This window comes from Callospermophilus lateralis, chromosome 10, assembly GCF_048772815.1.
Source record: "Callospermophilus lateralis isolate mCalLat2 chromosome 10, mCalLat2.hap1, whole genome shotgun sequence".
Classification (NCBI taxonomy): domain Eukaryota; kingdom Metazoa; phylum Chordata; class Mammalia; order Rodentia; family Sciuridae; genus Callospermophilus; species Callospermophilus lateralis.
In genome coordinates, this window is record NC_135314.1 from 741,078 (window position 1) to 754,287 (window position 13,210).

The 13,210-nt window shown below is 55.7% G+C and overlaps 1 protein-coding gene across 5 annotated transcripts in view; it reads right to left on the bottom strand.

The window, feature by feature from the left end:
* Positions 1-13,210, bottom strand: part of Pcbp3 (poly(rC) binding protein 3) — a 227,328-nt gene that overhangs the window by 15,378 nt on the left and 198,740 nt on the right. For all 5 annotated transcript variants that reach the window (XM_076868081.2, XM_076868079.2, XM_076868082.2 and 2 more), the window contains 4 exons: positions 9,932-10,063; positions 9,056-9,184; positions 5,632-5,706; positions 2,365-2,406 (listed from right to left, as the gene is read on the bottom strand). In XM_076868081.2, coding sequence (XP_076724196.1) covers positions 2,365-2,406; positions 5,632-5,706; positions 9,056-9,184; positions 9,932-10,063 — 378 coding nt within the window. The remainder of the gene's footprint in view (positions 1-2,364; positions 2,407-5,631; positions 5,707-9,055; positions 9,185-9,931; positions 10,064-13,210) is intronic.

Genomic DNA, 13,210 nt, shown 5'->3' on the forward strand with positions numbered 1-13,210 from the left:
GAGCTACAATCCCTAACCCTTTTAAATTTATACTGAGACAGAACCTCACTAGGTCGATGAGGCTGGCCTGGGACTTGGGATCCTCCTGGCTTGGCTTCCCAGTCACTGGGATCACAGGCACGCAGCACCACATCCACACCTGAGGCCTCTTTTTAAGAGCACTAATTCCACTCACGAGGCTCAGGCCTTGCCCGTTTCTCCCCTTGCAGAGGCGCCTTCTGAGGCCCTCACTGTCACAATTAGGTCTCCACATATGAACTCTGGAAGGAACATTCAAACCACAGCACCAAGTACTTCACATCTCACCACACTGAAGAGGCGATTGCATAATAGTTATTCATTAGCTTAAACTAATCTGAAACAGTCTGTAAACTACCTACTGGAGAGGTACTGAGGAAAGTCACGTGGGGAAGAGCAAAACCACCACTCAAAACAGATCAGCCAACCAAACCAATCGAAATCTCACTCCCACACGCACGCCTAAGCCGCAACCTCTGCAAATCTCAGTCCAGAAATACCTTTCCATCAAGGCAAGCGTCTGCACCTTCGCTAAAAGATCAGTGCGAACTTTGGGCTCTTGCCTGAAGGAAACCCACCAGCTTGCCAAATGGTCCCTGCAGGTCAGGAGGTCTGACTCTGAAACTGCCATCTGGTGTAAAAACAGACAACACTCAACCTCTTCAGCCAGCTGCCTCCACCAGGGTGCCAGACTCTGCTGTCTGTGGCTCTAGGTTTGACAGCCAGACTTTGGCATCTGCATCTGCCCACATGCATTTCAGGAAGACTGGCCATGCTGGAAGCCAAGCCCTGGCCCCACCTGCCCCCTTCACTTCAAGTGCTCTACAGTGGCCATGGGCCACAGTGAGTCAGCCTCTCTGGGCATAGGAGTGCACATGCTCTGCTTATGTGGCACTGACAGCTAAGTGGAGGCCGAGGGAAGAAGGGACGTGGCAGTGGGTGCAAGGTGGCCCACGGCCTCAGCCTCCAGGGTGGCCACAGGCAGTTGTGTCCACAGTTGACCAGTCATAGATAGCAGTATCAGTCACGTCTAAAACCAAGAGCCAATACACATGCCTGAGTGTGACTGCAGGCGGGAAGGACCCCTCTGATCCTTGTTTCTCCATCACTGGCTGTGTGTGCTTCACTTAAAGGAAAAATAAAACCCAGTAGTATTCATCTTTCACCCATAGAAATTTTCCTGCAATGACAGTGAATTGCCTCTATTTCAAATTCTTTAGTGGTAGTTAATCAAAAAAAAAAAAAAAAAAAAATCTCCCCTGTCCTGCCTTCAGCTTTTATCCAGATGAGCTTCTGCTTCCTGCTCAACTCAAATGCAAGGATCTGGAGAAGACTGATGGGCACCACAGGCTCAGTGGGCCCAGCCCTGCCTGACGGCTGCCCAGCTCTGGGGCTGAGTGGAGATCGCACAGACTGCTGTAGCCTCAGAATCAACTTGCACACACAGAGGATCCTGCCTGGCTGCTCTCCTGTTTTCCCCACTCCCCCTCATCTCTGTTTTCTAGCACAGACCCCACTGACTGGTATCTCTAAAGCCTTCTCAAGAACACCCTCTGCTCATGGCTTGGCCCTTTTTCTCTGGGCCCCTAAAGGCTGTAGCCCCACTGCTCTAGTGCCACTGTGGTCCCCTCTGCACCCAGATCTCTGCACAGAGAACTGCTGGCACAAATACCAGTTGTACATTTAGACTGTCCTGTGACCAGGAGACGCCTGAGCAGACCTGGTCGAGGAGCAGCAGCACGACAGGCTCAGCTTGAGCGGCTCAGTAGGAGCCCAGGCGCCAGAGCTACCATGTGGCATCCTCCTAACTCCAGGAGGACACGAGGGCTTGCCGGCTTCTGACACTGGGGTCTGTGCATGGAGCACTCTAAGCTTCAGCCTGGGCTCTGGAGGGAGCTGTTTTGCTCCAGCAGGCACTCAAGTGCCGTTTCCAAGGTACCTTAGAAGACCCATCTAGAAAACATCGCTAACTCCTTAGGTGCACCTGGAGCACTGCGCCCACACCTGCGCAGAGGTGAGCTGGCAGCCTGCCATCAGGGCAGTGGCTCCTGCAGGGTGGGGGCCACCGCAGCCATCTCAGTGTGCGTGTGTGGGAGGGAGCCCTGGACTGTAGCAGTCAGCGGAAACAATCTGCCATCAGGCCAAGTCCTCAGCACAAGCGGAATGAGTGCCAAGAGGTCAAAAGGTTACTCGAGGTCATATGGATACAACACGGGTCAGGAGCACTGAGAAAACTGGTTAATATTATTACGTAATATTAATATTAGTAGCAACTAACAGCGGCATGCAGGCGGGCACACGACAGAAAGAATAGAAGGGTGGAAGGTAGACAAAGTGAAGACTCACATCCGGGTGGGGGATGGCGTACTGTCCCTGGATCGTGTAGGCCTGGAGAAAGAGAGAGAGACCTTCAGCTCATATCGTGGCAGACCTCGGCCTGCCACCCCCGGCAACCCTCCCCTGCACAATAAGAACCCTCTGGTGACAGCCTCTCCCTCAGTGTGCTCCTCTACCTGCTCCTGTTTGCTCAGGACAAAGGCCACTCTTCTCAGGGAAGGAGGCCTGAGCCACCACCAGAGGAGGAGGCCAGGGCAGGCCAGAGAGCTGCACCCTCCCTGAGCGGCGGCACACTGAGCGGCCACACCAGCAGGAGGCAGGGGACGGCCGAGCTCACCCCTTTTCCTAAAAGCAAGCCCTGAGGGTGATTTGCTTGACCCAAGTGAGAGGTCCATTAATATCAATCAACCCTCAGAGTAGGTAGTTGGGGAAATATCTGCCCCCAAAACATTCAAACAGAAAAAGAAAGCTTTAAAAGATGACCCAAACCTGCAAAAGCCAGATGGAGGAGATCTAATTCGGCCCAGTTGGTTCTTCCCATCAAATCTACAGTTGCATCCCGAAAGGGCGGCTTCCCTCCCAGAGTGTCTATGGGACCCTGGGACTCGTTTTCACGATCTCCTTGCCTGACCTCTGTGACTGAGCCAGCTCAGCAAGCATCCACTCTGAGGGCCTGCCCACCTCACCCTGATGCCCCAGTGATGGCAGAGCCCCATGGTCCCTTCGGCCCAGACGCCTCCTGTGATCCAGAAGCTCCTGGCCAGATCACGTAGGAGCCACGGAGTCAAGGGAGAGCAAGCGCACAGAAGGTGGACCTGGCTTTGCTGGGGGGCCACCAGGCCTGTTGGAAGCACAGGGTGAGGGTGTGGTTACTGGCACCTGGATATGTGGGGGCCCCATCCCAATAGGACATGTGTTGTCCACCTGTGTCTACACTCAGGGTCGCCGATGTCTGAGAGGGAGACCTCAGGGGAGACCACATGTCACTTCTTTGGACCCCAGGCCCTCCTACAGGTTTCTAATCTGTCCAGAGTTTTCATCAACAACCCATCCCAGGAGTTCAAGGTCAATCTACCACCCAACAGGGACCCAGCCGCAGTCCAGCTCTGAAACAGATTCAGGCCCAGTGGACCAAGGTGCTGGCTGGGACAGCCCCACTGTGCTGATGGAGGGAGTAGAGGAATCTTATCAGATACAGCGATGTTCTAGGGAAGGAGCAGGGCCTGGAGACCCAGCCTCAGGTTCTGCAAAGTTGCTTCCAGGGACGAGATCCTATGTGTTAGCTACTATAGGGACCTCTGCAGTACCCATGGGCCAGGCCCCTGGGACACAGGGGGTTGTTCTCTCTGGGCCCACAGGTCTGAGCTGAGTTGTGAGTGAGTGCTGCTTAGGTCACTGCTCATTGTGGGCCGTCTCACACCTGCCTGTTCCCTGTAGGCTCTGCCTGAGGGTGCCCAGGTGATGCCTGCAGTGACAGCTGTGTGGACAGTGCCACTGAGCACCCTTGCCTGTGGCATCGTCACTCCCCTGCTCAAGGGGACGAGTGCCAGGCTCCCTCCTCTGTGTCGGTCATGCATGCTACTCTTGGGCATGTGGGGGCTTGAGTCCTGGAGAGCTTGGGTCGTGGCCTAAGCAGATACTTCTGAGTTCTGCTGTACCTCACTTCTCAGTTTGCATTTTGGATACTTTCCTGGGTGACCTGCACTCAGAAGTGACTCCTGTGTGACTATCCACATGTCACAACCAAGGCCATCGCTGGCTACCACACTGTTCCAAGGGCACAGTGGTGGGCCCTACAAATGCCATGGCACCGTGACCTGGAGGGCACATGGTAATGACTGGAGGGTGGTGCATCTGCCTGTTTCACAGGCAGATGGTGTCCCCCTGTGGTGGCTTTACCACCAGAGTTCATGTCATCTGGCTCTGCAGACGTGTCTGTATAAAAGCACCTCCCTTGGAGTGAACGAACTCCACATTTCACTGCAGATGCCATCAAGGGTCTGCTCCAATCCTGGGGGAGTCCCCAGGGTCTGCCGACGCCAACCTCCATGAACTCGTGGGAGTGTGCGGTGGAGCTGGAGTGAGGAGGTGCTGCATGGTGTGTGCTCCACCAGGGCAGCCTGCAGCCCTTCACCATGCAGGGCCTGGCTTTCTGATCTGAAGCAGGGCATGGGCCACATGCTGGGGCTACGTGAGGACGGTGTGCACAGGAGGACTCCCTGCTGACAGAGGGGCAGACCAGAGGCATGAGACAGGTGGGGTGGGGGCAAGCCTGAGGATGCACCATGTGTCTGGTCAAAGGAATGGAAATGCAGGCTCCCTGTCCCTTCCTCTACCATGGGTCAGTCGCAGCATCTGATAAGATTCCTCCACACCATGAGAAAGACATGAGGAAACATTTTCCTTGTCCTCCTTCTTTTTAGATGATAAACTCCCATGCCTGCTCCGCACCGGCTGGACCACCTGTGGGGACATCTCTCTCTCAACTCTCCCCTGAACAAAGACAGACATCGCGGCCGGCTGGACACAGAGCTCTTCCAGGTCAACCCCAGCTGGACGTGTGCAAATCATCTGTGTGGATGGGCAGTATGGCCTGAGGTGGCCACAAAGGAAGAAGCCGGGGCATGGCCCTTCTCCTGCCTCTTCTCCAGGGGTCTGGCCCAGCCAGAGCACACAGTTCCTCTCTACCCCATCCTTCCAGGTCTCTTCTCCAGGAAAACAGGGGTGGGGGGCTAAACCTGCTGTCAACGCAGGTGCTCTGTGACTTGTGGACACCTGCTAGTGCAGGTGGCAGGGCGGGGGTGTCAGGGCCAGCGGGGCCAGCAGGACCAGGGCTGCCTGGCCTGCAGCTGCTCCTCCCTCCTCTTGTGTTTGCACAGCTCCTACTTGGAGTGCGCTGTGGGGTCTGGGGACCCTAGTTCTCACAGCCCCAGTTGCCTCCGACATGAGCCGTCAGTTGCCCAGGTGCCCTGGTCTCTACCCAAGCAGCTCAGTCACATCCAAGAACTAGGTTTGGCAGGTGTGGCCTGGGCAGAGACCTGTGTGCCCTGATGTGAGGGTCCCTCCTGTCTAGGTCAGGGGCCACACTCGGGAGACCTGTCTCCCTTGCTCCCACCCGCCAACTGGTGTGGGCCAGGAGAGCTCTGCGTCTGTCCGGTGGGTGGGAGACGTGCACGTGAGAAGGCGAGAAAACCTGAGTGCACTAACGGGCAGCGGCGGGTGCTGCAGTAAAAGGCTGAGGTTGGCAGTGGAGGCCGCGAGCGGGTCGGCTCTTACCTGACCACCTGCAAAAATGACAGGGGTGGAGGCGGGCTTTGGGCGGTAGGGAATGGTGGCACCTTTCGGTGGGGACTAGGAAAAGGGACAGGAGAGGGAGAGAGAGCGTTAGAGAAGCCTGGCAGCTGGCCGTGGGGGCTGCCTTCCCTAGCCCGCCCCTCTGCATAGACCCCAAGCTCCAGACTTGGCCCAGGCAAGGGCTCAGAGGCCGTGGCGATGCTGGAGGGAGCAGCCCAGTCCAGGGGGCACCATGAGGAGCCGAGCATCCTCGCAGCACACCAAGGGCAGGGCGGTGCCCCCCATCCTCACGGCCACTTCCTCCAGACAGGCTCCTTCCCACCAAGGCCCCCACCCCAACACGACCCTGCCGCCCAGTCCAGCAGGACGTGGCAGCACTGTGTAGTGTGGCGTGTCGGTTATGGGAGGCCAGCAGGGCAGCCACCTGCTCGTGGGACCCTGCTGAGGGCTGCTGGCTGAAATGGGCTCTGCAGTGCTCGCTCATCCTGCCGCCACCCTTCCTCCTGGTGTGGCCCTCGAGGACCAGAATGTGCATGGCGTCCATGAGCTGGGCCTGGCTGTGACTTCACAGGTGGACAGCTTGGCATTCTCTGACAGAAACGCTTGAGTTCTTTGGCAAAAGCTGGGCCTCGCACACAGCACTGTGGGAACTGCTGTCCAATGCCCCCAGGGCTTTCCTGGTCCATGACAACAGTCAGTAGAGATGGTCACAGGAAACTCATAAACATCCAATGTTGCCATTAGAAAAACACCATTTTATTACGTAGATGCCAAATGAGGTATTCCACAGTCAGGATGAGGTTTGCTGTAGTTTTCCTGGGTTATTCTGTGTCCAAAATATAGGATTCTTAGGTGAAGGACATTCTTGAGCACCATAACCTTCCCCAGCCCTCTTCACCTGGTCAGGAGTGGTCAGCCACTACCCGGCCCCACTCCCTGTCCCCTGGGAGCAGGTCCGAGGGATGGGTCAGGAGCACTGAGGGCTACAGGCTGTTGCAGCACAGGGAGGCTGGGGATAGCCTGCCTGTGGGTGTTTTGGGGCCACAGACCACTCAAGGGCCAGCGGCACCCCAGGCCTATTGGGTGTGACCTTTGAGCACACGATGGGGGACCCACCCCTCAGGGTGGGCGCAGTGTCCATGGTAGCACAGGCCTTGCTGGGTGACAGTGTTGTGGCGGGGATGGTGCAGAGTGGGCGTGAGCAGGCCCAGGCTGGGTCTGGGTGTTGCCAGCAATAGGGAGGCCCATCTTCTGTGTTCGTGGGGTACTGACCAAATGCCTCCAAGTGCCTCCATGCAGACCAGGGCTCACTTCAGGCCAAGGCTTCGTAGTCAGACTCAGGGTTGGTTGTGGAAGAATCATGCTGGAGGGCCAGAGTTGACCTCTGTACTGTACCACTGCTGCCCTGCCCCCGGCCGACCTCCTCAGCCTCAGCCCCAACAAGGAAGGCCAGGGCCCCAGCCCAGAGCTCCACTCCCCTGCCCTGTTCTGCAGTACTGCATGGCTGTAACCCCCAATGCCCTTCTCACCACAGAGGAGAGACTCTCTAGCAGCCGATGTTCCTCAGGAGGGGCCAAGCACACAGGCCTTTCCTTGATGGGCACAGAAGTGCAGGTGGCCCACACTTGTGACACCTGTATTATCTGCAGGCTCATCTGTCACGGGACAGCCCTTTCTTTTGCAATTTTAGGAGTGCAAGGCATACCCCATGCGCAAGCCCCAAAGTCCTCTGATTGACAAGGAGGGCCTCAAGCCATCCTTTGCTTTTATTTCCAGCTACACTGCTTCTGTGGGTGATGCACCCTCCTCCCCTGGGAAGAACGGCTCCCAACCTTCTGCCAGCCACAGGATGTGAAGAGTAGGTGTCTTGTCAGGCCAACATCCATCTTCTGTTTGTACCTGCAGCTTCCCTGTCTCCCATGTCACACCATCAGGAGGAGACAAGATGGTTCTCATACTCAGCCTGGGGCACCGACATACCACAGCCCATGGCCCTACCTGCCTCTGAGGGGGCCGGTGTCTTCCCACCACCACCGGCAGGCAATCAGCTGGAGGAATTTGACAAGACCATACACTTTGTCCTAAGAGCTGGGCACCATCCCTGACCAGGGACGTAGGAGGCAGGGTCATTCGCTGCCACACCGAGGGTGCCACCTGCAGGCCTGTTTGGTGAGCCTCGGGTTTCCAGTTACTCAGACCAGCAACACTCTGTAACCCTGACCAGCGTGTGGGGGAAATTCACAACAAGAATATTTTGAAAAATGTTTTAGACTTTTCAAAATATCATACCTCATGAAAATAAAATCATGCGAAATTTTAGAATTAAACATGGGGTTTGAGGCTGGGTATGGTGGTGCATGCCTGTAATTCCAACTGCTCCAGAGGCAGGAGGATATCAAGTTTGAGGCCAGCCTGGGCAAATCAATGAGACCCTATCTCAAAATAAAAAGGCTGGGGCTGTAGCTCAGTGGAAGCACACCCTTGGGTTTAATCTCCAGTGCTGAAAAACAAGCAAAAAAAGAAACACGGAGTCTGAGCGCAGAGCCAAATATGAAAAGGGACAGAGCTGGTGGCCGTCTAGCAAGGCTATGGTTGCTGGCGGACCCCAGTCCCAGCCAGGTGCGATGTGGACACACAGCCTGGCCACGGGAGGGGGACGGAGGGAAAGCCAGCCGCCCGTGAGGCAGGAGGACCTTTCTTCTGGGGTGGGCTTGCTGCAATCGCTTCAGTAAAGACAAGCAGCTACTGACAGTGCCGTGAATTTGGCTTCATTTTGGCTTTGACTGGAATTTGATTCCTGGGTTCTTTCCTCCTTGGCTGCTGCGACTCCTCTGCTTTGTTTTATCCTTCTGTCCCCTCATCTCTATCTCCACGCCGGGCACTTTGTGTGTTCGTCCTGAGTCTGCCCTGTTGGCCTCAGAGGCAGTTCTTGGTGCCATCTGCAGACTTGGGGAACACGGAAGCTTCGGGCCCCACCCTGCTGAGATGGGCACTGCAACCCTCCCTCCCCCCTCACCTCCACCACACTGGCCTCCACGAGGTCAGCCCCTCCAGGGCGGGCTCTCTCTGGCCTCAAATCCTCTCACCAGGACAAAGCTGTCCAGCTCCAAAGTGAGAGAGAAGTGCGCTTCTTCCTGTGCTCTCTCTGAGCTGACAAAGGTGGCACTGATGCTCCAGGCAGAGGGGGTGTTGGGGGGCAAGGGCAGACCCCAGCTGCCCTCCCCAGGGAACTGCAGCCTGGGAAGCTGGGTCTAGGGACTTCCAGATCCTCATGTCATGCCCCAACCAACCGTGTGCTTCCTCAGCATCAAGGAGGTGCCTGGGCTCTGCCAGGACTCAGGGCAGCCAAGCGCAGAGTGAACCCAGCGCTGAGCGCAGGGAGGGTGGGCTGGTGACGTGACTGTACCTCCAGCATGACCACACAGATCTGCTTGACGCACTGTATAATGGCATCTGGCGTCCCTGAAATGGTCACTGCCCGCTCCGTGGAGTTGGGCAGCATGTCCCCTGCCACCTGGACTTGGGCACCTGTGGACTGGAGAAAAGGGACATTGGAAGTGGACAGCAGAAAAGGAGGGTGGTATTGTGCACAGGATACGTGGTATCTCCAGAATCTTGGGGATACTCAGGGTAGTCTACACAATGGACAGCCCTTCACTTGACATAGGGCCTGGCTGGCCATGCTGCACAGGACCACAGTGTTGTCTCCTACGTCGCCTCCCTCCACCCCTGCCTGGACACCCAGCCTCTGCAGTCTCCTCTGGGAACACATGGCCCTCAGGCAGGAGCTGTCCCATAGGGGCAGGCACGCTGCACAGGAGGCCATGCCCCTGGGAGGGCATGGAGTTTGCAGGAGATGGATTGCTCTCTCCTCACCCCGAACCCCATCTCCTCCAGAGTCCGGGTCGCTTGGGGGGTCAAGTGGGTGGTGCCTCCCATGTCAGGGGAGGCTCAGCTTTCCTGGAGCCAGGTGTGTGTGAGTACCCACGCCTCCTGTGGCTCTATCAGCGCTGCTCAGAGCGGGGACCCAAGCCCTCAGGCCTGAGCGCAGCCCAGAGCCACAGAACTGGAAGGACTGGAGACCCTTCCTAACCGCCAGCAGGGCTGCTCCCTACACGAGGTCACTGTGTGGGTCCCCCACACTCCACTTTTCATTAGTTCATTGGACTGACTGACCCTGTTGCATGTAAGCGTCAGGCTATCAGAATCTACAACAGCTAGTGCCAGTGATGGCAGGCTGCATAGGGGACATGCAGAGAGATGGTGGGGAAGGTCTTGGTACCTCCCTTATCTCCTTGATCTTGGAGCCACCTTTGCCAATTAGGGACCCGCACTGGCTGGCTGGGACCACCAGCCTCAGCGTCACTGGGGGCTTGCTGGTAGCAGGGCTGTTGCTCATGGAGTTGATGATGTCCTAAGGAGGAAAAGATGCATGTTGGCACCACATCAGTGAGTACAGCTGCATGGCTGGGATACTGAGAGGAGTGTGCACAGCATCTGTGCCCTGCACCAGCCCCCTGCACCTTGCAGGGCCCATGAATCCCTCCCCCACGGGGAAGGGACACAGAGGACAGGATGGGTGGTCTCCAAGCTGCAGAAGACCTCAGGCAGGGCACACAGATCAAAAGGACACCTGTGGCCAGGTTTGGTGGCACACACCTGTAATCTCAGTGGCTTAGGAGGCTGAGGCAGGAGGATCGCAAGTTCAAAGCCAGCCTCAGCAAAAACGAGGTGCTAAGCAACTCAGTGAGACCCTGTCTCTAAATAAAATACAAAATAGGGCTGGGGGTGTGGCTCAGAGGTTGAGGGTTCCTGAGTTCAATCCCCGGTACAAAAAAAAAAAAAAAAGAAAAGAAAAAGGAAAAGAAAAGAAGTCTGAAGGCCTGGGGGTACCAGGGCTTGCACAGATAGACGTGTGAGGTGGGAGCACTGCAGAGCAGAGACCATCTGGGGTGGGTATGACAAGCGTGACTGCCAAGGGTTGGAGGTGTAGGGTGGAAAGTGGCTGTCTGGTGCCCCGCACTGAGGTGAGAGATGAGTCAGAAGGCAAAGGGCAGCACAGGTGTGATGATAGGTTTGGAGCCGGCCTGCCTGGGTAGCCATTATGTTCAGCTTGTGGTTTTGACACAAAGGAGTCATCCAGCTTCTGGTTCAGGCTGGCAACTAATGGGGCAAGCGATACCTCCAGTGTCTGAGTTGTGAAGAAGCAAGGACCTATGGAGACCCAGGCCCCACCACAGTGTGCAGCACATCCAGAGGGGTTCCCCATGTGCGCTCGCTCTCCACGTGCCCAGCCATCTCAGGAACGGTCCCTCACAGGGCTCCACCACTTTCCAAGTTATGATTTGTATAACAATTTACTCCCCACCAACTCATGCCTCTCTTCTTTTTGAAAACAATATTAAGTCATGAAAAGTAGCACATTAGATCGTTCTAAAGTGACATGTCAGGAGGTGCATGAGGACAAGGAGAGAGGTGTCCCTTTAAAGCAGACCTGCCAGGGCCAGTGGAAAGGGAGCTTCCAAGGGGCTCTCTGCCTGCAGGCTGGACAAGGAAGTCACCAGGAAGTTGCACAGCTCTGTGTGTGTGAAAACCCTGTGACACGTGGGCAAGTCACTCCAGCACCGGAGAGTCTGCTTATAGAGGAAGCAGCTGGGGCAGGGGGAAAAGCCAGACAAGAGAGTCAAACACAAATGCCTGGGCCAGGCTGTAGGTGCCCGGGGAGCTGGGTCCACAACCTCTGTGGTCCCCAGCACAGGAAGTCAAGTCAGAGCCTTTGTAGTGCTTCGCCAAGGACTGCAGCTTCCCTCATGTTTGCCCTGCTTCCCACTCAGGACCACCCAAAAATATGCACTTGCTCCAATCCATCACTAGGAGGCTCTGCTTCTGTGACCCAGCCCCTGCTCCCAGCAGCGGCCCTCCCAGGACACGTGGACCGAAGGCTGCCCTTGCTCAGCACAAGTTGACCTCCTGCACAAGTAAGGGTGGCCGGCCCTCTTGCCATAGCTAGCCCTGCACATGTGGCCTCTGCTGCTCCATCCAGGTAGCCTTGCTCATCTCCACATGGACCCAGCTCCCACCCAGGTGTGGTTCTCCAGAGGCCCTGTGCCTGCTGTTCCTGCCAGGTGAGCATGGTGGAGTTGGCTCTGGGTCTGGACCCATTCTCAGGCTCGGAGCTCCTGGGTTGTGCATTCCCAGCCTGGGGCCTGGTCTGGCAGCTGGTTCCATCTGTTTACCTCCCTGGTGGGTGGAGTCACGCCCTTCCATCCCCCTGCTGGCTTCGGTGTGTTGCTGGTCATGAGGAGGAGCCTCAGGGCCAAACACAAGCTGATCGTCCTGGACTAACATCCACATGGACACACCTGGTTCTCAGATGGAGCTCTCCTCCTCTCGACTGTCTGTGCTAAGAGCTTATTTGATGTGGAGGGACTGTCCCTCGGTTCCACTGATGGGGTTGGGGTGGCTGAAGGTATGTGGGCTGCAGTCCTACTTGCTGGCAGCTTCCACGGTCTGTCTAAGCCTCCTCTTCCTGAACCTCACCCACTGAAGCCCTGGTTCCACACCTGCCCATTTGTGGTGTCTCTCCACCAAGCATGACTCGGGCCTTTGGTGACCACTCTGGGGACACTAGACTTGAGTATAACAGTCCATTCAAGAGGAATGTTGTAGCTGGGCGTGGCAACTTAGCAAGACCCTAATCAAATTGGTGAGACCTTGTCTCAAAATAAAAATAAAAATGGGGGGCTGGGGCTGTAGCTCAGTGATAGAGCACTTTCCTAGCACCTGTGAGGCACTGGGTTCAATCCTCAGCACTGCATAAAAATAAATAAATAAAATAAAAGCACTGTGCCCATTTACAACTGAAAAAAAATGAATAAATAAATAAATAAAAATGGCTGGGCTGTAGCTCAGTGGTGGAGTGCCCTGGGTTAAACCCTATATATGGATACCACCTTACAAAAAAAGTGGACAAGGTTTCTCATGCCCAGTGGAGCAGCATTTTTTGGATCAGTGTGAATAGGTCTCCTAATGAAATTCTGATTTAAAAATTGCTTCACTGAAAGATTCTTTGGCTAAAGCAAATAAATAATTTGACAGACCTCAGATGCTATCCAGTAGGTCCTCCTTCCTAGCCCTCAGCACCTCCTGCCCCGATTCCCATCTTTTCCACACATTCCCCCCGCCCCCCCAACTCCACCTCTGCCTTTTCCCAACAATGCTCCTAGGACCCCTGATGCTGAGTACTTGTAGAATTCCCCCAACCAAACTGGTGACATAGGCAATTTAAACCTGAACCAGAGCTGAATTAAGAGCTATGATGAAGGATTTCTCCAAACCCAGACAAGATCAGCAACTAACAGAAGAATTTGGAACTCTCAGGGCACAGGACTCAGGGTTACCTTAGGTAATATCAACTTGACCTTCTCCCCACCAATAAACCCAACAGTCAGAAAAGGTAGCAGGGCAAAGTCTCCTAAAAGCCATATCCAAACACTTCCAATGGAAATGATTGGAACAACTGAGCCCACAGGGAAAAAAGAGACCCCTGGGTTCTGGGAAG